This window comes from Pan troglodytes, chromosome 1, assembly GCF_028858775.2.
Source record: "Pan troglodytes isolate AG18354 chromosome 1, NHGRI_mPanTro3-v2.0_pri, whole genome shotgun sequence".
NCBI classification, from domain to species: Eukaryota; Metazoa; Chordata; class Mammalia; order Primates; family Hominidae; genus Pan; species Pan troglodytes.
In genome coordinates this window covers 93780695-93805803 of record NC_072398.2, presented here as the reverse complement: position 1 = coordinate 93805803, position 25109 = coordinate 93780695, and the positions used below count along the sequence as shown (strand labels likewise).

Below are 25109 nucleotides of genomic sequence, written 5' to 3'. Positions count from 1 at the left end.
ATAAATAATGTTATGCCAGTATCTTTAATAATTTAGATAAAATGGACAAATTCCTTTAGAAATACAATGTATCAAAACTGAGTCAAGATGAACATCTAAATAGTCTAGATCTTTTAAATAAATTGAGTACCTTACCATATTATTCACATAAAAAATTTCAGTTCTAAATGGCTTCCCTAGTGAAGTCTGGTATATATTTGAGAAAGAAGTAATACCAGTCTTCCAGAAAACAGAGGAGGAAAATAATTTTCCAACTCATTTAATGAGGCTAGTGTATGCCTAATACAAAACTTGACAAAGACTTTAAAAAGAAAAAACAACTATAGAACAAAATTAATTCTAAAGACTTCTGCAGAAAGCTCTCAGAACTAAAAAGGAATTTCCTTATCTTATTAAAGATATCTGTAGTTAATATCATTCTTTCCCCCCCACCCCCTTTTTTTCTTTCTTTTTTTTGAGACGGAGTCTCGCTCTGTCACCCAGGCTGGAGTGCAGTGGCGTGATCTCAGCTCACTGCAAGCTCCACCTCCCAGGTTCACACCATTCTCCTGCCTCAGCCTCCTGAGTAGCTGGGACTACATGCGCCCGCCACCACGCCTGGCTAATTATTTTTTTGTATTTTTAGTAGAGACGTGGTTTCACCGTGTTAGCCAGGATGGTTTCGATCTCCTGACCTCATGATCTGCCCGCCTTGGCTTCCCAAAGTGCTGGGATTATAGGCGTGAGCCACCACACCTGGCCGTGTTTTTTTTTTTTTTTTGAGACGGAGTCTTGCTCTGTTGCCCAGGCTGGAGTACAGTGGCGCAATCTCTGCTCACTGTAACCTCTGCCTCCTGGGTTCAAGCGATTGTCCTGCCTCAGCCTCCTGAGTAGCTGGGAATACAAGTGCATGCGACCACACCTGGCTAATTTTTGTATTTTTGGCAGAGATGGGGTTTTGCCATGTTGGCCAGGCTGGTCTCGAACTCCTGACCTCAGGTGATCCACCTGCCTCAGCCTCCCAAAGTGCTGGCATTACAGGTGTGAACCATCGCACCTGGCTGACAATTTATATTCATATACTTTCAAGTTCAACTGACACTTCTGCCATCTTCAATCTGTTATTAAACCTACATTTTGTGTTTTAAAATCAGACATATATGTTTTAGTTCTGGGACTTTCATTTGGCTATTGTTCATTTTAAAATTTTTATGTTTCCATTTTTAAGATTTATCTGCTTATTCATTATAAGCATATTTTCCTTTACATCCTTGAACACAGTTATAACAATGACTTTAAAATCCTTGTCTGCTATTTTCAGCATCTGGATGACCTTGGAAATTGTCAGTGTTGACTGCCTTCTCTCTTAATATGAATTATATTTTCATGTTTATTAACGTCCAGTAATTTTGGATTGAATTATGGACATTATAAGTATACGTTACAGAGATTCTCAATTGTGTTATTATCCTATGAAAATAACTGGTTTTGGCCGGGCGCAGTGGCTCATGCCTGTAATCCCAGCACTTTGGGAGGCTGAGGTGGGCAAATTGCTTGAACTCAAGAGTTTGAGACTAGCCTGAGCAACATGGTGAAACCCCATCTTTATCAAAAATACAAAAAATTAGCCAAGTGTGGTAGTGCATGCCTGTGGTCCCAGCTACTTGGGAGGCTGAAGTGGGAGAATCACTTGAGCCTAGGAGGTAAAGGCTGCAGTGAGCCAAGATTGCACTACTGCACTTGAGCCTCGACAACACAATGAGATTCCATCTCAAAAAAATAGAAATAAAAATAAAAAATAAGAAAGAAATAAAAGAAAATAAGTTTTTCTTTGCATTAGAGCAACCAGTTACTGTGGGTTAACCAAAATCTGTAACACTCTCTTCCGTGGGGTAGGCAGCAGCTGAAATCCCTACTTAGTATCTTTAGTCTCAACTAACTATACTGGATTCTGGCTGCATATACATAGTTTAGGGAGTCAGTTACCTAGATATGTGGCTTGAGTTTATATGCAAAATTTGCAGTTTCCCCTATTAGCATTTTATCCCTCACTTTCCTGCTGCTGTAGCTGTCCTGAAACATGGCCCTTAAATAATCAGTAAGATTCAAGGTTTCTAAGTGCTTACTTGTACTGCTAACTGGGACCTGGCCACCGATAAAAAGAGCTATACAAGTGGGAAATGCAACCAGTGTGCTTCTCCTCTTCTAATTATTGATTTTTCTTCAGTTTGTGCCTGCTTTTGGTTGCTCTCCAGTGACTTAGGATTACTATGTTTTAAATTTGTCCAGTTGATGCATTTTTTTCTTATTTATTTATTTATTTTTTTTGAGAGTCTTGCTCTGTTGCCCAGGCTGGAGTACAGTAGCATGATCTCGGCTCTCTGCAACCTCTGCCTCCCAGGTTCAAGTGATTCTCGTGCCTCAGCCTCTTGAGGAGCTGGGACTACAGGCACACACCATTATGTCCAGCTAATTTTTGTATTTTTAGTGCAGATGGGGTTTCACCATGTTGGCCAGGCTGGTCTTGAACTCCTGACCTCAGGTGATCCACCTGCCTCGGCCTCCCAAAGTGCTGGGATTACAGGTGGATAATTGTTATTCCCGGGAGGGTTAGCCTGATATAATCTACTCTTTCAACACCAAAAGTAGAATTCCTCGTCTTTTCTTTTTTTTTTTTCTTTTTTTTTTTTGAGATGGAGTCTCACTCTTGTCACCCATGCCGGAGTGCAATGGGGTGATCTTGAACTCCTGGATTCAAGGGATCCGCCCACCTCAGCCTCCCAAAGTGCTGGGATTACAAGTGTGAGCCACCGCGTCCAGCCTTGTTCTTATTTTCAAAGCCTATTTATCATTAGCAGATTTTAAATTTGCTGAGAGCCTGCTTCCACTGCTATGATCTCACTAGTAAATACAAAAGACTCTTTCAAAAGAGCTTTGGCACTAATCCTAGAGAATAAGGAACTTACTCTTACCTTCATTAAGTAAGCACACATAAAGTTTATGTAGCTGAGAATTAAACCTTGTAACTTCATGTTGTAGTTAAATCTGTCTCCAGCCACCCAATACAGAATAATTCAAGCAAACTAATCTTTACTGAAGAACTTGTTTATGTCTGCTGATTAAAAAACTCTGCTGGTACTGAACTCTCTCAGGGAGAAAAGGAGATTAGTTAATCAGAATATAAAAAAGAGCTCCATAGTCAAGAGGGTTAAGAGAATCATAGTTGAAGAAAACACTACAAGACATAGGATCAACATCAAGTATACAATTAAGGTGTTCCTGGTTTCATACTATGTGTTTAATGAACCCCTTTAAAGCAATTTTGTTTAAACAAACTGAATATATGAAGAAAACCTGACATTTACATTCAATATTTTATCCTTATTTCTTTTCTTTTTTTTTTTTTGAGACAGAGTCTCACTCTGTCGTCCAGGCTGGAGTGCAGTGGCGCAATCTCGGCTCACTGCACACTCTGCCTCCTGGGTTCACGCCATTCTCCTGCCTCAGCCTCCCAAGTAGCTGGGACTACAGGTGCCTGCCACCATGCCCAGCTAATTTTTTATATTTTTAGTAGAGACAGGGTTTCACTGTTAGCCAGGATAGTCTCGATCTCGTGACCTCATGATCCACCTGCCTCGGCCTCCCAAACTGCTGGGGTTACAGGTGTGAGCCACCGCACCCAGCCTTCTCCTTTTCTTTCATTTGTACGGCAAATATTTGATAAACTTCTATTATGTACCAGGTGCTGGGAAATCCAGGGAGAGTAAGAAAGACAATGATCCTGTACTGCCGGAGATTATAATCTAATGGAGGAACCAAATAAATATTTTAATTATAGATATAGAGAGTGATGTTATCTAGAACAAAGAGAGACGAAGCCTCTTTTGATGAGACTATCAGGAAAATTATTTTAAAGAAAATAAATGGTATTGAAGCTGATACTAACATTAAGATCATCCTTAAAAGATGAGCAGAAACCAACCATGCGAAGACTGAAAAAGAGCTTTTCAGGCAATGGGAATAACAAGTATAATGACCCTCCAGTGGGAAAAAGCTTGCTATGTTCTAAAAACTGAAAGAAGGCCAGTATGACACAATATAGTGAATAAGGTTGAGATGGGAATGAATAAATGGAGAGAGATGGGGTAATCAGGAACCAGATCATTCAAGTCAAGAAGTTTGCATTTTAATCTGATGGTAAGCCATGCAAAGGTTTTAAGTATGATCTGGGTTAAGTTAAAAAATAATTTCTGTTTTTACTGAATGGAGGCTGGGCCACATGGAAACACAACTGGAAATAGATCTGTTAGATGGCTATTGCAGCAGCCTGAAGAAAAGATACTACTGTCACAGACTTGAGAGATGGCAATGAGATTTGGAGAGAAGTAGGATATATTTCAGGGATAGAAACACAACAGAACTTGAGATGAACTGGATAAGGGACAGAAAAAAATGGGAGGAACTTAGAATGACTTCTTAGTACTTTTTACTTATCTGATAAGCTCAATAATAGGGTCCTGGAAGGTACTACTATCCAAATGCTAAACAAAGTCTTGACATTTTTGCCAAGAATGAACAGTAGAATAAATATCACTCCACTTTCAAGCAGATAAATACTCAGTAAAAGCAGTGGGGCTTCTTACTCTGATCATATGTGTGTATAAATCATCTATTTTTGAATGTGGAAAATATTTGACACTGAATGGCTACTACTTGGTTTTTCCTAGATAACATACCTATGGAAACAAAAGGTATAGACATAGTGTTATTTATTTAATTTTTTTTAGAGACAGGATTTCTCTCTGTCAACTCAGGCTAGAGTGCAGTGGCAGGATCATGACTACACCATAGCCTCAAAATCCTATGCTTGGGTGATCCTCTCACCTCAGCCTCCAGAGTGGCTGGGACTACAGACCTGTGCCACCACGTCCAGCTAATTTTCATATTTTTTGTAGAGACAGGGTGTCACCAAGTTGCCCAGGCCATCAACTCCTGGGCTCAAGCAATCCACCTGCTTCGGCCTCCCAAAGTGCTAGGATTATAGGCATGAGCCACCATGCCTGGCCCAGTGTTATTTATTAAGGCTCCAATGAACAAGATTTATGCCACTGTGACCCCCTGACTATCAAACAGTGTATAAAATTCTTCAGAGTAAGTTTAAGTAAAATGGTAAAGAAAGAGCTTGATCCCACTGGAGAAATAGAAATAATAACAAGATTAAAAAGACATTTCCCTCAAACCCAGGAAATACTGTTTCTTCTCAGCAATACATTGTGTGGACTCGGTACTTACCAACATGAATGGGCGCTGGAAATAATCCATATTCATGCTCTCCTGGAGTATACTCCAGCTTCTCTTTCTTTAATTGGATCAATCGACTCTTTGGGCTGTGATAAAAAAAGAATGGGAAACAGTCAGAGGCAAAGAAATTTCCTCCTGTGGTCAAATACAGATAACAGATCATCCTATGAGGAGAGGGTACCAAGTACATTGATAAATTTAAAAAAAAAATCTTTACTTCTGAAACTGTCCTTAAGAAAGAGGCTCCTGGCCGGGCGTGGGGGTTCACGCCTGTAATCCCAATACTTTTGGAAGCTGAGGTGGAAGGACTGCCTGAGCCCAGGAATTTGAGACTGGCCTGGGTAACAAGTGAGACCCTGTCTCTATTTTTAAAAAAAAAGAAAGAAAAGAAAGATGCTCTTTTATTTTCTCCAACAGTTTTGGAGAAGGAACACAAATTTTAGATCTGATTATAATGACTGCCTTATATTTGGTTACTTTATATCAATACTGTGAAGTAGGTAAGAGGAAAGATGCTCTAGAAGACTGAGTGACTTGCCTTGATTTTAGCAGTTGGGAAGGAGATTTAAGCTTCAAAACCTCAGTTTCTTGCTCAACATCTACTCACTATATTATTCTATATTATTCTCTTGCTTTTATTCCACCATGTCTCTCTGGGCTTGTGTCTTCTACTCACATTATTGGTTTGTTTCCTAAAGTTTAAAATGCGATCTCAAGAGATTTCATAAATATATAAAAGGGGGAAAAAAAGAAGGAAAACAAAAAAGGAAAATGAGAAAAAAGGGCCTTAGAAGAGTCTCATTTAAGATATTATGACTATATTTTAGCTTAAAGTTCCAATTAATTCTTTTTTTTGTTTTTTTCAGATGGAGTTTCGCTCTTGTCACCCAGGCCGGAGTGCAATGGCGTGATCTTGGCTCACTGCAACCTCCACCTCCCAGGTTTAAGCGGTTCTCCTGCCTTAGCTTCCCAAGTAGCTGGGATTACAGGCATGCGGCACCACGCCTGGCTAATTTTTGTATTTTTAGTAGAGATGGGGTTTCACCATGTTGGTCAGGCTGGTCTTGAACTCCTGACCTCAGGTGATGCATCCGCCTCAGCCAAAGTGCTGGGATTACAGGCATGAGCCACTGTGCCTGGCCTAAAGTTCCAGTGAATAAGACAAAGCTGATATATTTCTTTCCTTTAACGAAATTATAACATACTGACTTTTGGCCGGGCGCAGTGGCTCACACTTGTAATCCCAGCACTTTGGAAGGCCGAGACGGGTGGATTATGAAGTCAGGAGTTCGAGACTGGCCTGGCCAACACAGTGAAACCCCATCTCTACTAAAAATACAAAAATTAGCTGGGCATGGTGGTGGGTGCCTGTAATCCCAGCTACTTGGGAGGCTGAGGCAGGAGAATCGCTTGAACCCAGGAGGCAGAGGTTGCAGTGAGCCGAGATCGTGCCACTGTACTCCAGCCTGGGAGACACAGCTAGACACCATCTCAAAAAAAAAAAAAAAAAAAAAGCTGGGTGTGGTAGTGCATGCCTTTGGCCCCAGCTACTCGAGAGGCTAAAGTGAAAGGATCACTTGAGCCCGGGGTGGGGCAGAGGCTGCAGTAAGCCCAGATAGCACACTGCACTCCAGCCTGAGTGACAGAGCCAGACCCTGTCAAAAAAAGAAAAAAAAAAAAAAAAAAAAGCATGGTAACAAAAGGCAATGCATGATCATGGATTATATCCTGAATCAGTGTAAGAAAGATTGCTGACCGGACAGGGTGGCTCATGCCTGCAATCCTAGCACTGTGGGAGGCCAAGGCAAGTGGATCACCAGAGGTCAGGAGTTCAAGACCAGCTTGGCCAACATGGCAAAACCCCACCTCTACTAAAAATAAAAAAATTATCTGGGTGTGGTAGAGCGCACTGGTAATCCCAGCTACTCAAGAGGCTGCAGCTAGAGAATCGCTTGACTCCGGGAGACAGATTGCAGTGAGCCGAGATTGTGCCATTGTACTACAGCCTAGACAACAAGAGCGAAACTCTGTCTCAGAAAAAAAAAAAAAAAAGAAAGAAAGATTGCCATCATTATGAAGACAACCTTCATTTATTTATTTTTTTCTTGAGACAGAGTCTCACTCTGTTGCCCAGGCTGGAGTGCAGTGGCATGATCTTGGTTCACTGCAACTCTGCCTCCCAGGTTCAAGTAATTCTTGTGCCTCAGCCACCCGAGTAGCTGGGATTACAGATGCCAACTACTGGGATTACACTATGCCTGGCTATTTTTTGTATTTTTAGTAGAGACAGGGTTTTATCACATTGGCCAGGCTGGTCTTGAACTCCTGACCTCAGGTGATCCGCCTGCCTCAGCTCCCAAAGTCTTGGGATTACAGGCGTGAGCCACGGCACCTGGCCAGGTTATCTTAATAATTCATAAAACAGGTAATAAACATCATGTGCTTTAGGAAAATATTAAATGATTTTTAATTTATTTACTCTCATAATTTATTATGATTAATATTTAAACAAGTATAAAATTATTTAGTACCAAATAACCAGAGGAAAAATAGGATCAAAATCATACTGACAGGGAAAGAAAAACTGTCTTGGATTTAAAACAATGTTCCAGTAAAAACAATATATTTATAAAGACTGTTATGATCTGAGTCTATTAATATACATCTAGGACTATAACATACATGTACTTAAACACAGCACAGCTCACTCAAAAACAGATATATGTAAAAGCACTTTATAAACAGCAAAGGAGAACACAAACATAACTTAATAGATGTAATAAATGTTGCTCACAGAAACTGTTTTGGATAGAAATATAAAGTCATTTGTCATTTGATAGTGATACATTCTGACAAATGCTGTGTGAACATCATAGAATATACTTACATAAACCTAGATGGTATAGCTTATAGGTCCTAGGCTACAAACCTGTTTAGCATGTAACTGTACTGAATACTGCAGGCAGTTGTAACACAATGGTAAGTATTTGTGTATCTAAACATTTCTAAACATAAGAAAGATAGAGTAAAAATATGGTTGTAAAAGATAAAAAGTGGTACACTTTATAGTAGAGAGTACTTACCATGAAGGGACCTTGCAGGACTGGAAGTTGCTCTGGGTGAGTCGGTGAATGTGTGGTGAATGAATGTGAAAGCCTAGGAAATTACTGTACATTGTACAAAAAAATGTACAAAAAAGCTAAAATGCTAGGAAAGCCATGACATCACTAGGTGATAGGAATTTTTATTTTTTTGCTTTTTTGAGACAGGGTCTCATTCTGTCTCCCAGGGTAGAGTGCAGTGGCGAGATCTCAGCTCACTGCAGCTGCAGCCTCAACCTCCCAGACTCAAGTGAACCTCTCGCCTCAGCCTCCTTGCCCTCTGAGTAGCTGGAACTACAGGTGCATGCTACCACGAAGGGATGGGACATTTTATTTATTTATTTATTTATTTTTGTAGACACGGTGTTTCACCATGTTGCCCAGGCTGGTCTTCAACTCCTGGGCTCAAGCGACTTGCCTGCCTTGGCCTCCCAAAGTGCTAGGATTACCGGTGTGAGCCATTGTGCCCAGCCTACAAACTTTTCAGGAGAAAATTTGGCACTTAATCCATTTTGAAATGTCTATCTTGGGTAGATATGAAATTGATGAACCAAAATAATTTCCTCATATTTGTTACCACATGAGAGGGCAGATGCATTTAAATCTCTTTAAGGAGATTTTAAGTCATAGATATTTTAGTAATTATATGTAGAAAATGCTGCTGGGTTCTACAAGGCATCCAAGTTGAACAAAGGGTGGCCCTGGCCATAAGAAGTTTACAATTTGGTGGGACAACAAGTATGTATGTAGATATCTAGATTATCTATCAGAATGTGATAAAACTTTGAGGCCGGGAGCAGTGGCTCACATATGTAATCCAAGCATGTAATCCAAGCACTTTGGGAAGTAGGGGCGGGCAGATTACCTGAGGTCGGGAGTTCAAGACCAGACTGGCTAACATGGCTAAACCTTATCTCTACTAAAAATACAAAAATTAGCTAGGCGTGGTGGCACCTGTAATTTCAGCTACTTGGGAGGCTGAGGCATGAGAACTGCTTGAACACAGGAGACAGAGGTTGCAGTAAGCTGAGATGGCACCACCGCACTCCAGTCTGGGTGATAAAGTGAGGCTGTCCCACCCCTACCCCCACTCCCCAAAAAAAAACAGAATGTGATAAAACTCATAACACTACTTACTAGGAGGAGATACCAAGTTCTACAAAAGGAGAAAGAAAAGTAATTGTAATTAGGAAAGAATTAAGAAAACTTATTTGAAAAGATAAATGGGATTTTGACAAGGAAAAGTGAAGTAGGGAAGGTAGTTCATACTACACAGAGCAGACATCTAGGATAAACCCCAGGAGAAAAGTGTAGGATGGAGGAAGTAAGGAAAATGATCAGATGTGGCTAAAGGAACAAGTATTTGAGGACTATGACTGGACAAATAACTAGAAAAATAGGTTACACAAGATAGGGGTGGGACTTAAATATTATGCAACGGTTCTGCAGGAAGTAACAAGATTTCAAAGGAATCTGGGTAGGGAATAATGACCCCAATGAGGACATATGCTGAGCGTGGTGGCTCACGCCTGTAATCCCAACAGTTTGGGAGGCTGAGGCGGGCAAATCACGAGGTCAGGAGATCGAGACCATCCTGGCTAACACGGTGAAACCCCGTCTCTACTAAAATTATAAAAAATTAGCCAGGCATGTAGTCCCAGCTACTTGGGAGGCTGAGAAGGAGAATCGCTTGAATCTAGGAGGCAGAGGTTGTAGTGAGCCGAGATCGCACCACTGCAATCCAGCCTGGGTGATAGAGCGAGACTGTCTCAAAAAAAAAAAAAAAAAGAGGACATATTACTTCTAAAGAGGAAGAGTCTTAGAGGAGTAATTTGTCCAAGGTCACAATATAGTGATTGTGGAGTAAGACATTAAATAATATTTTGAATGCCTACTTCATGTATGGAAAGCATTTTAACATTGATAACTGAGTAACAGGTACTATTTATCATTGCCATTTTAAAGCTGAGGACACTGAGGATCAAGGGTTGCCCAAATCAATAACTTGCCCAAATTCATATAACTAGTAACTGACGAAGCTAGGATCTGATAAATTCTATAACCACAAATGACAATTCTATTCTATATTCCACTGGCAGTTAAACTTTTCTGAAAATACTGTTTTCATAAATTACCTTCCTAAAGATGTTAACATTTCTCTCAAAACAATCTATCAACCAAAGTACAGTCTACTTTCTGGAACAGATTTATTTTGCTAATTTTACTAAATTTAGATAAACATAAATTTACATATTTCAGCATAATCAACTATTTACAGGGAGAGACGGTCCAGACCCAGACAAAAGATAAATTAAGATCATGCCAGTGATGTGGTGGCTCACACCTGTAATCCCAGCACTTTGGGAGGCTGAGTCAGGCAGATCACTTGAGGCAAGGAGTTTGAGACCAGCCTTGGCCAAGAAGGTGAAACCCCATCTTTACTAAAAATACAAAAATTAGTAGGGCATAGTGGTGTACGCCTCTAATCCTAGCTGCTCATGAGGCTGAGGCATGAGAATCATTTGAACCAGGGAGGTGGAGGTTGCAGTGAGCTGAGATCGTGCCACTGCACGCCAGCCAGGGTGACAGAGTGAGACTCTCTGTCTCAAAAAAAAAAAAAAAAAAGTGTTAAAAAAGATCGCCGGTGGCCGGGCATGGTGGCTCACACCTGTAATCCTAGCACTTTGGGAGGCCAAGGCGGGCGGATCACTTGAGGTCAGGAGTTCAAAACCAGCCTGGCCAACATGGTGAAATCCCGTCTCTACTAAAAATACAAAAAATTAGCCAGGCATGGTCGTGGGCACCTGTAATCCCAGCTACTCAAGAGGCTGAGGCAGGAGAATTGCCTGAACATGGGAGGCGGAGATTGCAGCGAGCCAAAGTCATGCCACTGGACTCCAGCCTGGGTGACACAGCAAGACTCCATCTCAAAAAAAAAAAAAAAAAAAAGATTGGTAGGGCGCGGTGGCTCACGCCTGTAATCCCAGCACACTGGAAGGCCAAGGTGGGTGGATCACCAGAGGTCAGGTCAAGAGGTGGAGACCAACCTGGCGAACATGGTGATATCTTGTCTCTACTAAAAATACAAAAAATTAGCCGGGAGTGGTGGCGGGCACCTGTAATCTCACCTACTTGGGAGGCTGAGGCAGGAGAATTGCCTGAACCCCGGAGGTGGAGGTTACAGAAAGCCAAGATCGTGCTATTGCACACCAGCCTGGGTGACAGAGTGAGACTCTAAGAAAAAAAAAGAGCATACTGGCTTCCGGGAACAGTGGCTCATGCCTGTAATCCCAGCACTTTGGGAGGCCAAGGCAGGTGGATCACCTGAGGTCAGGAGTTTGAGACCAGCCTGGCCAACATGGTGAAACCCCGCCTCTACTAAAGATACAAAAAATTAGCTGGGCGTGGTGGCAGGCGCCTGTAATCTCAGCTACTTGAGAGGCTGAAGCAGGAAAATTGCTTGAACCCGGGAGGTGGAGGTTGCAGTGAGCCAAGGTTGCACCACTGCACACCAGCCTGGGTGACAGAGCAAGACTCTGTCTAAAAAAAAAAAATCATACTAGCTGGGCACGGTGAGCTGAGATTGTGCCACTGCCAGACTCCGTCTCAAACAAACAAACAAACAAACAAACATCATATCAGGGTTAAAATACTTCTAAACATCATCTACAGACAACAGGAAAACAGACTCCCTTAATGTTCTTTCATAAACAATATGGCAACTTTTGCCCTGGGGATATGAATTTGAAGAAGGGGGAGGCATCATTTTTTTCATAATGCCACCTTTCCCTAACCTTGCTCCAATCCAGACCATTTTACTGCACAACTTAAAATCCTCAAGGAATACGGCACTTTTAGATAAAAAGGTAAAATTATATTTCAGATTACTATATAAACTTTATGCTAAAAAGTACAGAATGTAAAAAATGGACATGTTATTCTAGAGCTAATCTTTTAAATAAAAAAAAGGAATTAATCAAATGGTCCAGACAAGTTATCCATGTTTTACTGCTTTGTTTTGTTTTTAAAGACAGGGCCTTGTTCTGCCACCCAGGTTGTACAGTGGTGCAATCATAATTCAATGCAGCCTTGAACTCCTAAGGCTCAAGCAATCCCACCATCCCAGTCTACTGAGTAACTAGGACTACAGGTCTGTGTGCCACTATGCCTGGATAATTATTTAAAAACTTTTTGTAGAGATGGGGTCCTCACCATGATGTCTAGGCTGGTCTCAAACTCCTGGCCTCAAGCAATCCTCCTACCTTGGCCTCCCGAAGTGCTGGGATTACAAGTATGAGCCACCACACCCAGCCAAGTTATACTTTTTTTTTTTTTTTCCAGCATAAAAAGACATTGAAGGCCGGGTATGGTTGCCTGTAATCCCAGCACTTTGGGAAGCTGAGGTGGGTGGATCACCTAAGGTCAGGAGTTCAAGACCAGCCTGGCCAACATGGTGAAACCCGTCTCTACTAAAAAAAAAAAATACACAAATTAGCCAGGTGTGGTAGCGCACTCCTGTAATCCCAGCTACTTGGGAGGCTGAGACAGGAGAATCGCTTGAACCTGGGAGGCAGAGGCTACAGTGAGCCAAGATCGTGCCATTGCACTCCAGTCTGGGTGACAAGAACGAAACTCCGTCTCAAAAAAAAAAAGAGCTGGTGGTGGTGCAAATGCCTCTAATCCCAGCCTTTTGGAGGTTGCAGCTGAAGGATCATTGTGGAAGGATCCCAGGAGTTTCAGACCAGCCTAGGCAATGGAGTGAAACTCCTGTTTCAAAAAAAACCAAAAAAACCCACAAAAGATATTTCAGTACTGTAAAAGCTAAGTAAAGTAGGGAAAAGTACAAACAACTCTGCAGCCAATTATTGCCAGAACTCAAATGTTAACTATGCCATTGACTAACTGTAAAACCCTAGACAAATTACTTAAGTTTCTCTAATTCTCTAAGCCTTAGCTTCTTCAATAATATTAATAATACCTGTTCTCTCACAAGGTTCTTGAATAAATTTATAAGATAACATATATAAACTCATTAGCACAGTAACTGGCACATAATAGGTATGCAAGAAGTATTAACTTTCTTTTTACTTCTTCAGTATTAGCCCAGACTAATATACCTGAAAAAATTCCAAATATATTAGGGAACTAGATGCAAAAATTGAATCCAAGCAATTACCAGAAGAAAACAAAAGTAAATTTCTTACTTGCTTAAAATTTGGGTGTGGGAGAGCTTTTCTAATGACTTGAAATACAGAAGCTTTTTTTGGAGGAAGGCGATCTATTCTGCAGAAGCTGTATCCCCTCTTTCACTTGCTGCTGCAGCCAATAAAGGCCGTTCCTACCATTAAAAAAAAAAAAAAAAAAAAGCCAGGTGTGGTGATGCCATGCCTGTAATCCCAGCTACTCGGGAGGCTGAGGCAGAAGAATCGCTTGAACCTGGAAGGCAGAGGTTGCAGTGAGCCAAGAACGCACCATTGCACTCCAGCCTGGGCAACAAGAACGAAACTCCGTCTCAAAAAAAAAAAAAAAAAAAAAAGGAAGCAACCTGGGCACGGTGGCTCACACCTACAACCCTAGCACTTTGGGAGGCCAAAGAGGGACTTGACTCAAGAGTTCAAGACTAGCCTGGGCAACATAGAGAGACCCTGTCTCTGAAAAAATAAAAAAATTAGTCCAGTGTGGTGGCATGTACCTGTAGTCCCAGCTACTGGAGGAGGCTGAGGTAAGATGAACACTTGAGTCTAGGAGGTGGAGACTGTAGTGAGCTGGTATTATGCCACTGTACTCTAGTCTGGATGAGAGGTAGACTCTGTCTTTAAAAAAGAAAAAAATCCAGAAGCAATTTAAAAATAAAGGCCAGATATAGTGGCTAACCCCTGTAATCCCAACACTTTGGAAGGACAAGGCAGGAGGATCACTTGAGGCCAGGAGCTCAAGACCAGCTCAGGTAACATGGCAAGACCTCATTGTCTCTACAAAAAATAAAAAAATTAGCTAGATGTGGTGACGATGTGAATGATCTTAAGCAAAGTCAAGACACACATGACGGAATCCACTAAAAGACTCAGGACTAACACCTAAGTTGCAGGAGACAAACTCAATACATGAAACACATCTGTCAGGGTAAACTGGTGGGAAAAAAAAATCAATTGTATTTCTATACATAGCAATAAACAATCCAAAATTTTAATTTAAAATATCCAATTGGAGGGCTGGGCGTGGTGGCATGCCTGTCATCCCAGCACTTTGGGAGGCTGAGGCAGGCGGATCACGAGGTCAAGAGATCGAGACCATCCTGGCCAACATGGTGAAACTCTTTCTCTACTAAAAACACAAAAATTAGCTGAGTGTGGTGGTGCGTGCCTGTGGTCCCAGCTACTCGGGAGGCTGAGGCAGGAGAATCGCTTGAACCTGGGAAACAGAGGTTGCAGTAAGCTGAGACCGCACCACTGCACGCCAGCCTGGTGACAGAGTGAGACTCCGTCTAAAAAAAAATAATAATAATAGAATAAAAATAAAAAAATAAAAATAAAAAATCCAATTCCAATTACAACAATTACAATAGCAGTAAATTAAAAAAAAATTCTTGGGAACAAGATTAACAAAAGAAGAATAGCACCTGTACACTAAAAACTATAAAACACTGTTAAAAGTTTTGAGGCCAGGGGCAGTGACTCGTGCCTGTAATCCCAGCACTTTAGGGGGATTAGGGGGGCAGATCACTTGAGGTCAGGAGTTTGAGACCAGCCTGGCCAACATGGTGAAACCCTGTCTCTACTAAAAATATAAAAATTAGCCAGTTGTGTTGGCATGTGCCCATATTCCTAGCTAATCAGGAGGCTGAGGCACGAGAATCACTTGAACCCAAGAGGGGGAAGTTGCAGTGAGCCGAGATGAAGCCGCTGCACTCAAGCCTAGGCGACAGAGTGAGACTCAGTCTCATTAAAACAAACAAACAAAACAACAACAACAAACACTGTTAAAAGTTTTGGTTAAAGATCAAAATAGGTCAGGCATGGTCACTCATCCCTGTAATCTTAGCAATTTGGGAGGCCTAGGTGAGTGAATCACCTGAGGTCAGGAGTTCAAGATCAGCTTGACCAACATGATGAAACCCTGTCTCTACAAAACTACAAAAAATTAGCCGGGCATGGTGGTGTGGGCCTGTAGCCCCATCTGTTTGGGAGGCTGAGGCAGGAGAATCACCTGAACCTGGGAGGTGGAGGTTGCAGTGAGCCGAGATCAGGCCACTGCACTCCAGTCTGGGTGAGAGAGCGATTCTCTGTGTCAAAAAAAAAAAAAAAAAAAGTCAAAATAAATGGAAAGACATCCCATATTCACAGATATGGTGATGACCAAATACTGTTAAGACAGCAAAACTTGGCCAGGTGCTGTAGCTCACGTCTGTAATCCCAGCGGTTTGGGAGGCCGAGGCGGGTGGATCACTTGAGGTCCGGAGTTTGAGACCAGCCTGGCCAACATGGCAAAACCCTGGATCTACTAAAAATACAAAAGTAGATGGGCATGGTAGCACATGCCTGTAATCCAAACTACTAGGGAGGCTGAGAGAAGAGACTTGCTTAAACCCAGGGGGCGAAGGTTGCAGTTAGCTAAGATGGTGCCACTGCACTCCAGCCTGGGCGACAGAGTGAGACTCTGTCTCAAAAAAAAAAAAAAAAAAAAAAGACGACAAAACTTCCCAAATTGATCTATAGAGTCTGTGAAGATTCCAGTTGCATTTTTTGCTGAAATAGATAAGCTGATCCTAAAAAATCACAGAGAAATGGCAAGGAATCCAGGAATAGCCAAAACAATCTTGAAAAAGAACAAAGTTGAAGGAATCACACTTTCTGATTTCAGGCTTTCTTACAAAACTCCGGTATTTGGCCAGGAGCAGTGGCTCACGCCTATAATCCTAGCACTTTGGGAAGCCAAGAGGGGAGGATTGCTTGAGGCCAAGAGTTCGAGACAGCCTGGGCAACATAATGAGGCCCTGTCTTTACAAAAAATTTAAAAAATAGCTGGGTGTGGTGGTGAATGCCTATAGTCCAGCTACTCGGGAGGCTGAGGAAGGAGGATGGTTTGAGCCTGGGAGAAAGAGGCTGAAGTGAGCTGTTTGTGCCACTATACTCCAGGCTGGGCCTTAGAGTGAGACCCTGTTTCTAAAAAATAAATAAATAAATAAGCTATAGTAATCGACACAGTGTTTGAACAGTAACAATATATTATTACTGGCATAACAATAGTCACGGTCAATAAGCACAAAAGTCAAATAACAAATTGACAAAATATATCTACAATTTATATCACGGACAAAGGCAAATCTAATAGATAAAGAACTCTTAAAAATCGAGGATAGAATTTCCACTGATAGAAAACGGGGAAACACACATGAAAAGACAGTTAAAAGAAAAAGATAATTAAATGGCCTTCAAAGATATAAAAAGATGCTTGACAGTATTACTTACAAAAAAAAGGGGAATTGAACCAGCCTGGCCAACATGGTGAAACCCCATCTCTACTAAGAATACAAAAATTAGCCAGGCGTGGTGGTGCACACCTGTGGTCCCAGCTACTCGGGAGGCTCAGGCAGGAGAATTGCTTGAACACGGGAGGCAGAGGTTGTAGTGAGCCAAGATTGCGCCACTGCACTCCAGCCTGGGAGACAGAGCGAGACTCCGTCTCAAAAAAAAAAAGTAAATTGAAATTCCTCACCTATTAGATTAATAAACATATAATCGTTTGATAACATAGGATGGGCTGTGGAAAAGTAAGACAGACTCATAAATTTCTAGGACTACAAAAGGATACAATTCCCATGGAAGCAGAATTTAGCAATATTATATATACAATTACTATTTAACCCAGTAATTCAATTTCTAGGAACTTACCCTGAAGATATACCTCCAAAATATCAAACAATGTGTGGATAAGTTTATTCACTGGGCATTATCTATAGGAGCAAATATTAGAACAACCCTTCCTTACTAGACTGGTTAGATAGACTATGAAGTATCTATATAATCTAATATCATACAGCTATAAAAAATAAAAACGTGGTTGTACACAAATGTTCATAGCAGCATTACTTGTGATAGCCAAAAGCAGAAACAACCCAAATGTTCATTAACTGATGAATGGATAAATAAAATGTGGTATACATATGCACAATGGAATATTATTTGGCAAAAAAGACAGGAATTATATATACTACAACATGCATGAAACCTGAAAACAATACGCTAAGTGAAAAAGTCACAAAAAAACACATATTGTATGATACTAAATATCCAGGACTGGTTAAAAAAAAAAAAATTGTATTTATATTACATATATTCCACACATTAAATATCTAAATGGACAGTTGCCTAATGGTGGGGAAATTAGGGAGTGATTGCCTAGTGACGTGGGTTTCTTTCTGGAATAATAACAATGTTTTAAAACTGATTACTGTACACTTAATATCTCAATAAAGGCTTAGGATTGCTCTCAGTCCAGAGTCTTAAAGAAGCAGACTCTCTTTGTTGAAGACTTGAAGAAGCAAGCCACCAACCATGAGTTACACAACTGCAAAGAAATGAGTTTTACCTACATCCATGTGAGTCTGGAATACAGCCCCAGCCTCGGATGGTACCTTGATTCTGGCTTATGAAACTCAGAACAGAGGATCCAACTAAGCCAAGACTAAACTGGAATCTGTGAGATAATAAATGGATGATATTTAAGCTGCTAAATTTGTGATAATTTCTTCAACAGCAATATAAAATTTATACACTTGTGTGTACGCACATTTTTTTCATTCCATGGTACTGAAAGGGGCTAGAAGCATGGCATCATAGCAGTAACAAATACCCTAGTAGAAAAAGCACATGAAAAATTCAGATTTTGACTTCTAAATAATAATCCTCACTAAGAGAAACCAAAGCTCCTTGAGGGAAATAGTTGATTCCAGATGCAGGCCAAAGAAAGAACAAGTCTGATAAACAGCAGAAAAGTAAACCAAAACAAAAAACTAAATCCTCACTACTCCAAACAGCAGAAAGCAGGGAAGTGCTCAAAGATAAGTAATCTGAAGACATGTATAAAGGAAACAGGGGCCAGTTTAAAGGGGCTCCTGTGGTAAAATCAGGGAATTTTGAGCAGTTTCCTATAAAATGCTAATAGATTATAATATAGTCAATTTTATGCCAAGCATGATAGCTTATGCCTCCTAGCACTTTGGGAGGCTGAGGCAGAAGGACTTCTTGAGCCCAGGAGTTAGAGTCAAGCCTGGGCAACATAGGGAGAACCTGTCTCTGGAGAAAAACAAACAAAACCACCCAAACAAAAAAAGTTCATGAGTCTATAAGGTATTCAAAAAAACAAAACAAAACAAAACAAACAGAGAGTTTATGGAGAAAAAAAAAAGAGAAGCTCATCTTCACCAGAAAATGTCAGCTAAAAATCAAGAAATAATGGAATTAGAAAATTTTCTTTTCTTTCTTTTTTTTTTTGAGACGGAGTCTTGCTCTGTCGCCCAGGCTGGAGTTCAGTGGCGCAATCTCAGCTCACTACAACCTCTGCTTCCTGGGTTCAAGCGATTCTTCTGCCTCAGCCTCCCAAATAGCTGGGACTACAGATTGTATTTCACCAGGCCTGGCTAATTTTTGCATTTTTGGTAGAGATGGGGTTTCACCATGTTGGCCAGGGTGTTCTTGAACTCCTGACCTCAGGTGATCTGCCTCCCACAGTTCTCGGATTACAGGGGTGAGCAACCACACCCAGCAAAAATTGTCATTTTTCAACCATCAATGTAATTATTAACTTAGGGAAAAAACATTAATGGATGATTAAATGTTAGATTAAAAAAGACTGATAGAGAACAAGCCATAGCCTTAAATATCAACCCATGGTTTATGTACCAATTACAATGGGAAAAAATGTAGTATCTTTGCAATGAAAAGATTTGGTGGATACCACCTTCACTAAGTAATCAAAAATGGCACCATCAATGCTGGGACAATAAGTGGGATGCAAAAAGAAGTATAAAGTATCACATATGCAATATTCCTGCCATGATTTTTAAATTTTATTTTTAAGTTTTATTTATTTTTATTTTTGTAGAGACTGGATTTCACTATGTTGCCCAGGCTGGTCTTGAACTCCAGGCCTCAAATGATCCTCCAGCCTCAGCCTCCCAAAATGTTGAGATTACAGGCATAAGCCATCTTTCCCAGGCCTCTGCCAAGATTTTTTTAAACCTAAATCTAATCATGAAGATAGGATCAAAGAAATCCAAAATGAAGGGCATTCTAAAAGACAACAAAAGCCTGAGTTCTTAAAAAATGGTCGATCTTGGGCAGGCGTGGTGGCTCAGACCTGTAATCCCAGCACTTTGGGAAGCTGGGGCGGGCAGATCACTTGAGGTCAGGAGTTTGAGACCAGCCTGGCCAATATGGTGAAACCCCGTCTCTGCTAAAAATACAAAAATTAGCCAGGCATGGTGGTGGGCACCTGTAATCTCAGCTACTCGGGAGGCTGAGGCAGGAGAATTGCTTGAACTCCATCTCAAAAAAAAAAAAAAGTTTATATTATTTTCTCTTTCTTTTTTTGAGACAGGGTTTCAAAAAAAACGCTTTGTCACTTAGGCTGGAGTGTAGTGTCATGAACACAACTCACTGCAGCCTCGGACCCCTGGACTCAAGTGATCTGCTCACTTCAGTCTCACAAGCAGCTGGGACTGCAGCTGTGCGCCACCACACCTGCTGGATTTTTATTTTATTTACTTATTTATTTCTGAGACAGAGTTTTGCTCTGTCACCCAGGCTGGAGTGCAATGGTGCGATCTCGGCTCACTGCAACCTCTGCCTCCGGAGGTCAAAGGATTCTTCTGCCTCAGCCTCCCAAGTAGCTGCGATTACAGGTGCCTGCCACCGTGCCCAGCTAATTTTTGTATTTTTAGCAGAGACAGGGTTGTGTCATGTTGGCCTGACTGGTCTTGAACTCCTTACCTCAAGTAGTCTGCCTGCCTTGGCCTTCCAAAGTGGCCTCAAGAAATCCTCCAGCTCCAGCCGCCTAAAGTGCTGGGATTACAGGCGTGAGCAACCGCACCTGGCCCCTTTATTTTTATTCTATTGTATGATATTACAATAGTAGATACATGTCAGTATACATTTGTCGAAACCCATAGAATGTATATCACCAAGAATGATATACAGGATTACAGGCCTGAGCCACTGCGTCTGGCCTGAATTCTTAAATTTTTAGTAGAGACAAGGTCTTGCTATGTTGCCCAGGTTGGTCTTGAACTCCTGGGCTCAAGCAATCCTCCAGCTCCAGCCGCCTAAAGTGATGGGATTACAGGCGTGAGCAATCGCAACTGGCCCCTTTATTTTTATTCTATTGTATGATATTACAATAGTAGATACATGTCAGTATACATTTGTCAAAACCCATAGAATGTATTTCACCAAGAGTGAACCCTAAAGTAACTACGGACTTTGGGTAATAATGGTATATCAATGTAGGTACATGGATCATAACACATGTATCACAATGGTGTGGTGTAACAGTGGGCAGGTTGTGTGTATGAAGAACAGGGTGTATATGAAAACTCTGTACTTTCCACTCAATTTTGCTGTGAAACTGAAACTGCTCTAAACATAAGTTTATTAATGAAACTGCTAACAACAAAATAGCCAGCCCACAATAATATCCTGGCTTCACATCTTTCAAGAATGCATACATGTACTAAACTGATCAATGTTCTTAAAAATGCTTAAAGAATAAACCATTTTCTTCCTACTTATTTCTGTGAGAGGAAGAGCTAGTTCTAACATACATAAAGTGATATTTCAGTCCATTTTCAGGTCAAATCTTTTGTATGACCAGAGACACTTACAAATCACTGATACGGTTGTATAATTTGATGTGAAATCAAATTACATCAAAAGATCAGAATCTTCCATTTTTAAATCTTTAATCAAGAAAAAGCACAAAAGTAAAAAACAGAAGTGTGGTCTTATAATATATATAAATATAAATATGAATATAAATAAATAAATAAATAAATAAATATGTTTTCATCCGTGGTTCCTGGCTCTTAACTCCCATAGTCCCTGTTATAATGTTGGGGCACTTTAAGTCTCAGGAGTGGGCCTCAGGAGATAGAATCTCTCTTTGACCTTCTCCTGTCTTCCTTTCACCTACCTAAGGCAGGACTCTAATCTGATTGTGGGCCAAGAAAACCCTCACTCCAGAGAGGGTCCTGCCCCATACCCTAGAGAAAGGAATGTGACACAGAGAGGCCAAGAAGTCTAGACAGGACATGCTGGGTTTACATCCTCTACATTTTGTTCAATCACATTTCTACATGGCTGTCATTGACGCCTATGAAGCTTCCATAAAAACTCAAAAAGAGGCCGGGCGCTGTGGCTCACTCCTGTAATCCCAGCACTTTGGGAGGCTGAGGTGGGCGGACTGCCTGAGCTCAGGATTTCGCAACCAGACTGGGCAACACGGTGAAACCCCGTCTCTACTAAAATACAAAAAATTGGCCGGGCATGGCGGTGTGTGCCTGTAGTCCCAGCTACTCAGGAGGCTGAGGCAGGAGAACTGCTTGAACCCAGGAGGTGGAGGTTGCAGTGAGCCAAGATCTTGCCACTGCACCCCAGCTTGGGCAACAGAGCATGACTCCGTCTCAAAAAAAAAAAAAAAATTTAGCTGGGTGTGGTGACAGGTGCCTGTAATCCCAGCTACTCTGGAGGCTGAGGCAGGAGAATCACTTGAACCTAGGAGGCAGAGCCTGCAGTGAGCCAAGATCATACCATTGCACTCCGGCCTGGTTGACAAGAGTGAAACCCCATCTCAAAAAAACAAACAAAACCACAAAAAACAAAACTCAAAAAGAAAGGTTCAGAGAGTTTCTGGATAGCTGAACATGTGGAGGTTCCTGGAGGGTAGTGCGCCCAAGGAGGGAATGAAAGCTCTATGCTCCTTCCCCAGTATATGTCTTCATCTATAGCGTCCGTAATATCCTTTATAACAAACCAGTAAATGGAAGTATATGTTTCCTTGAGTTTTGTGAGCCATTCCAGCAAATTAATCAAACCCAAAGAGGGGGTTGTGGAAACCCCAACTTGAAGCTGGTTGGTCAGAAGTTCTAGAGAGCCAGAGTTGTGACTGGTCTAAAGGGAGGGTGGCAGTCTTGGGAACTGAGCACCCAACCTATAGGATCTGACCCTATATCCAGGAAAACAGTGACAGAATTGAATTGAGGACACCCAGCTGCTGCCTATTGCTTGGTGTATGGGAAAACCCTCATACCTTTGGTTACAGAAGTCTTCTGTGTTTTTTTTTTTTTTTAATTTTATTGAAAAAATTGTTTTTTTTAAAACCAGCAGTTTGCTCTTACAGACTTCTTTGTTGATGATTATTGTGATGTGACAGCAGAGGAAAAACACAGTCTGAGAGGTTTTCCCTAAGCAAGAAATAAAACTTGAATTTTATTTAGCAGAAAAGTTGATAATTATATTTCTGCTCTATTTAGCAGACTCTGTTCCAAAATTATGACTGAATTAGATGTGTCCCAAAGTGTATTTCTACTTTCTCATTTCTACTGACAGAATGTTGATTTTTTTTTTTCCTTAACAGCTATTAACACCTAGAGTAATGACCATTATTTCCGCAACCTGTCTTATGGCTAAAGTGTGGCTATGCAATTTAAATTCTAGCCAATTTATATAAATGCGGGTTTGAAATTTTCTTACAAAGAAGGAGCATGGGCCAGGCACGGTGGCTCACGCCTGTAATCCTAGCACTCTGGGAGGCAGAGGAGGGCGGATCACCTGAGGTCAGGAATTCAAGACCAGTCTGGCCAACATGGTGAAAGCCCATATCTACTAAAATTACAAACAATTAGCTGGGCACGGTGGTGGGTGCCTGTAATCCCAGCTACTTGGGAGGCTGAGGCAGGAGAATCGCTTGAACCCAGAAGGCAGAGGTTGCAGTGAGCCGAGATCGTGCCATTGCACTCCAGCCTGGGCAACAAGAGTGAAACTCCATCCCAACAAACAAACAAACAAACCAGAAAACAAAAAACAAAGAAGGAGCATGCTTTTCCTCCTCTTTTCTGTCTGTAACAAACATCAAATGGCTGGACTCTAGTAACTATCTTGGAACATGAGGGAATCTTAGGAATGCATAATTAGTGCTGAGATAGAAGGGAGAAAAAGGAGCCTAGGTCCCTGAAGACATTGTGAAGGTACCATTATGAACTTTGAACTACATACTTCACAACTTCTCTTAAATTAAAAAAAATAGTTAAGTGCCTATCTTTTTAAAGTCTTGGTTATTTGAGATGATTTATTATTATAATTAGCTAAACTTAAGCTTCATTAGTAAAATGTTTTCATGACCTAAGAAGCACGTTCAGAGTATAAAAATTTTGTGATATCTACCTCAGTGACAAATCAACAAAAATCTTTTAAATGCAAAATAAAGTGGTATGGTTTACATGTCAATTACTTTAACACCACCAAATGAGACGTACCTCTAAAATCTAAGGTTTCCTCTTTCAATCTTATTCTTCTCTTTGTCTAAATTCAGATATTCATGACTTTTTGACAGAAACTGTGAGGTGAGAGTTTTTGCCACTAGTAATTCATTCCATTTATTTTCCACCCTGCTGCTGGAGTTATCTTAAACAAACCTATACCTTTCACATCCATCCCCCAAACTCATTTTTTATTTCCTATAGCAAAATATCATTAAAAAAATTTCTTTTTTTTTTTGAGATGGAGTTTCGCTCTTGCTGCCCAGGCTGGAGTCAATGGCGCGATCTCGGCTCACTGCAACCTCCGCCTCCCAGGTTCAAGCGACTCTCCTGCCTCAGCCTCCCAAGTAGCTGGGATTACAGGCATGTGCCACCACACTCGGCTAATTTTGTATTTTTAGTAGAAACGGGGTTTCTCCATGTTGGTCAGGCTGGTCTCAAACTCCCAACCTCAGGTGATCCACCCGCCCTGGCCTCCCAAAGTGTTGGGATTATAGGTGTGAGCCACCACTCCCATCCAAAACCAAATATCTTCAAGTTAACTAAATATCTCAAAGTCCATGGTTATATGTTCCTTATCATATAATGCTTATTTACCACAGGGCCACTACATTTCAGAAGCCCTAAACTTTCAAGTTGTTTTGATATATGAAAAATCTTTGTATCCTTTTTACATGCTGTTCTGACTGGAATATCCTTCTCCATCTGGTAAACTACTACCATACCTCTAAATCCTAACTCAACCAGAAAATATTTCTTAATTGATGATAATTTGCTATCCCTTTGATGCTTTAAAAATTCTCAATTAGAGTGCTTATTAAATTGTACTCTGCCAAGATAATACAAAGTTCTTAAAAGCAAGGCAAATATTTTATTCATCTGACAAAGCTCATGGAACACAGCATCCAATCAGTGAAAAATGAGGTCACCAATATAAAAAATGAAGTCACCAATATCATTTTAGTTACACAGAGCCATTTATTGCTTAAGTTAATAAGAAAAGCATCATTAGGGCCAGGCACGGTGGTTCACGCCTGTAATCCCAGCACTTTGGGAGGCCGAGGCAGGTGGATCACGAGATCAGGAGATCTAGACCATCCTGGCTAACATGGTGAAACCCCGTCTCTACTAAAAATACACAAAATTAGCTGGGCGTGGTGGCGGGCCCTGTAGTCCCAGCTACTCGGGAGGCTGAG

The 25109-nt window shown here is 41.1% G+C and overlaps 1 protein-coding gene across 15 annotated transcripts in view; it reads right to left on the bottom strand.

Moving 5' to 3' along the window:
- The window catches only part of ASH1L (ASH1 like histone lysine methyltransferase), a 228048-nt gene that overhangs the window by 54962 nt on the left and 147977 nt on the right, over positions 1–25109 (bottom strand). For all 15 annotated transcript variants that reach the window (XR_010157608.1, XR_010157610.1, XR_010157609.1 and 12 more), the window contains one exon: positions 5272–5366. Coding sequence is in view for 12 of the 15 variants with exons in the window: in XM_054672121.2 (XP_054528096.1) it covers positions 5272–5366 (95 nt within the window). In the remaining 3 variants the exon portion in view is untranslated. The remainder of the gene's footprint in view (positions 1–5271; positions 5367–25109) is intronic.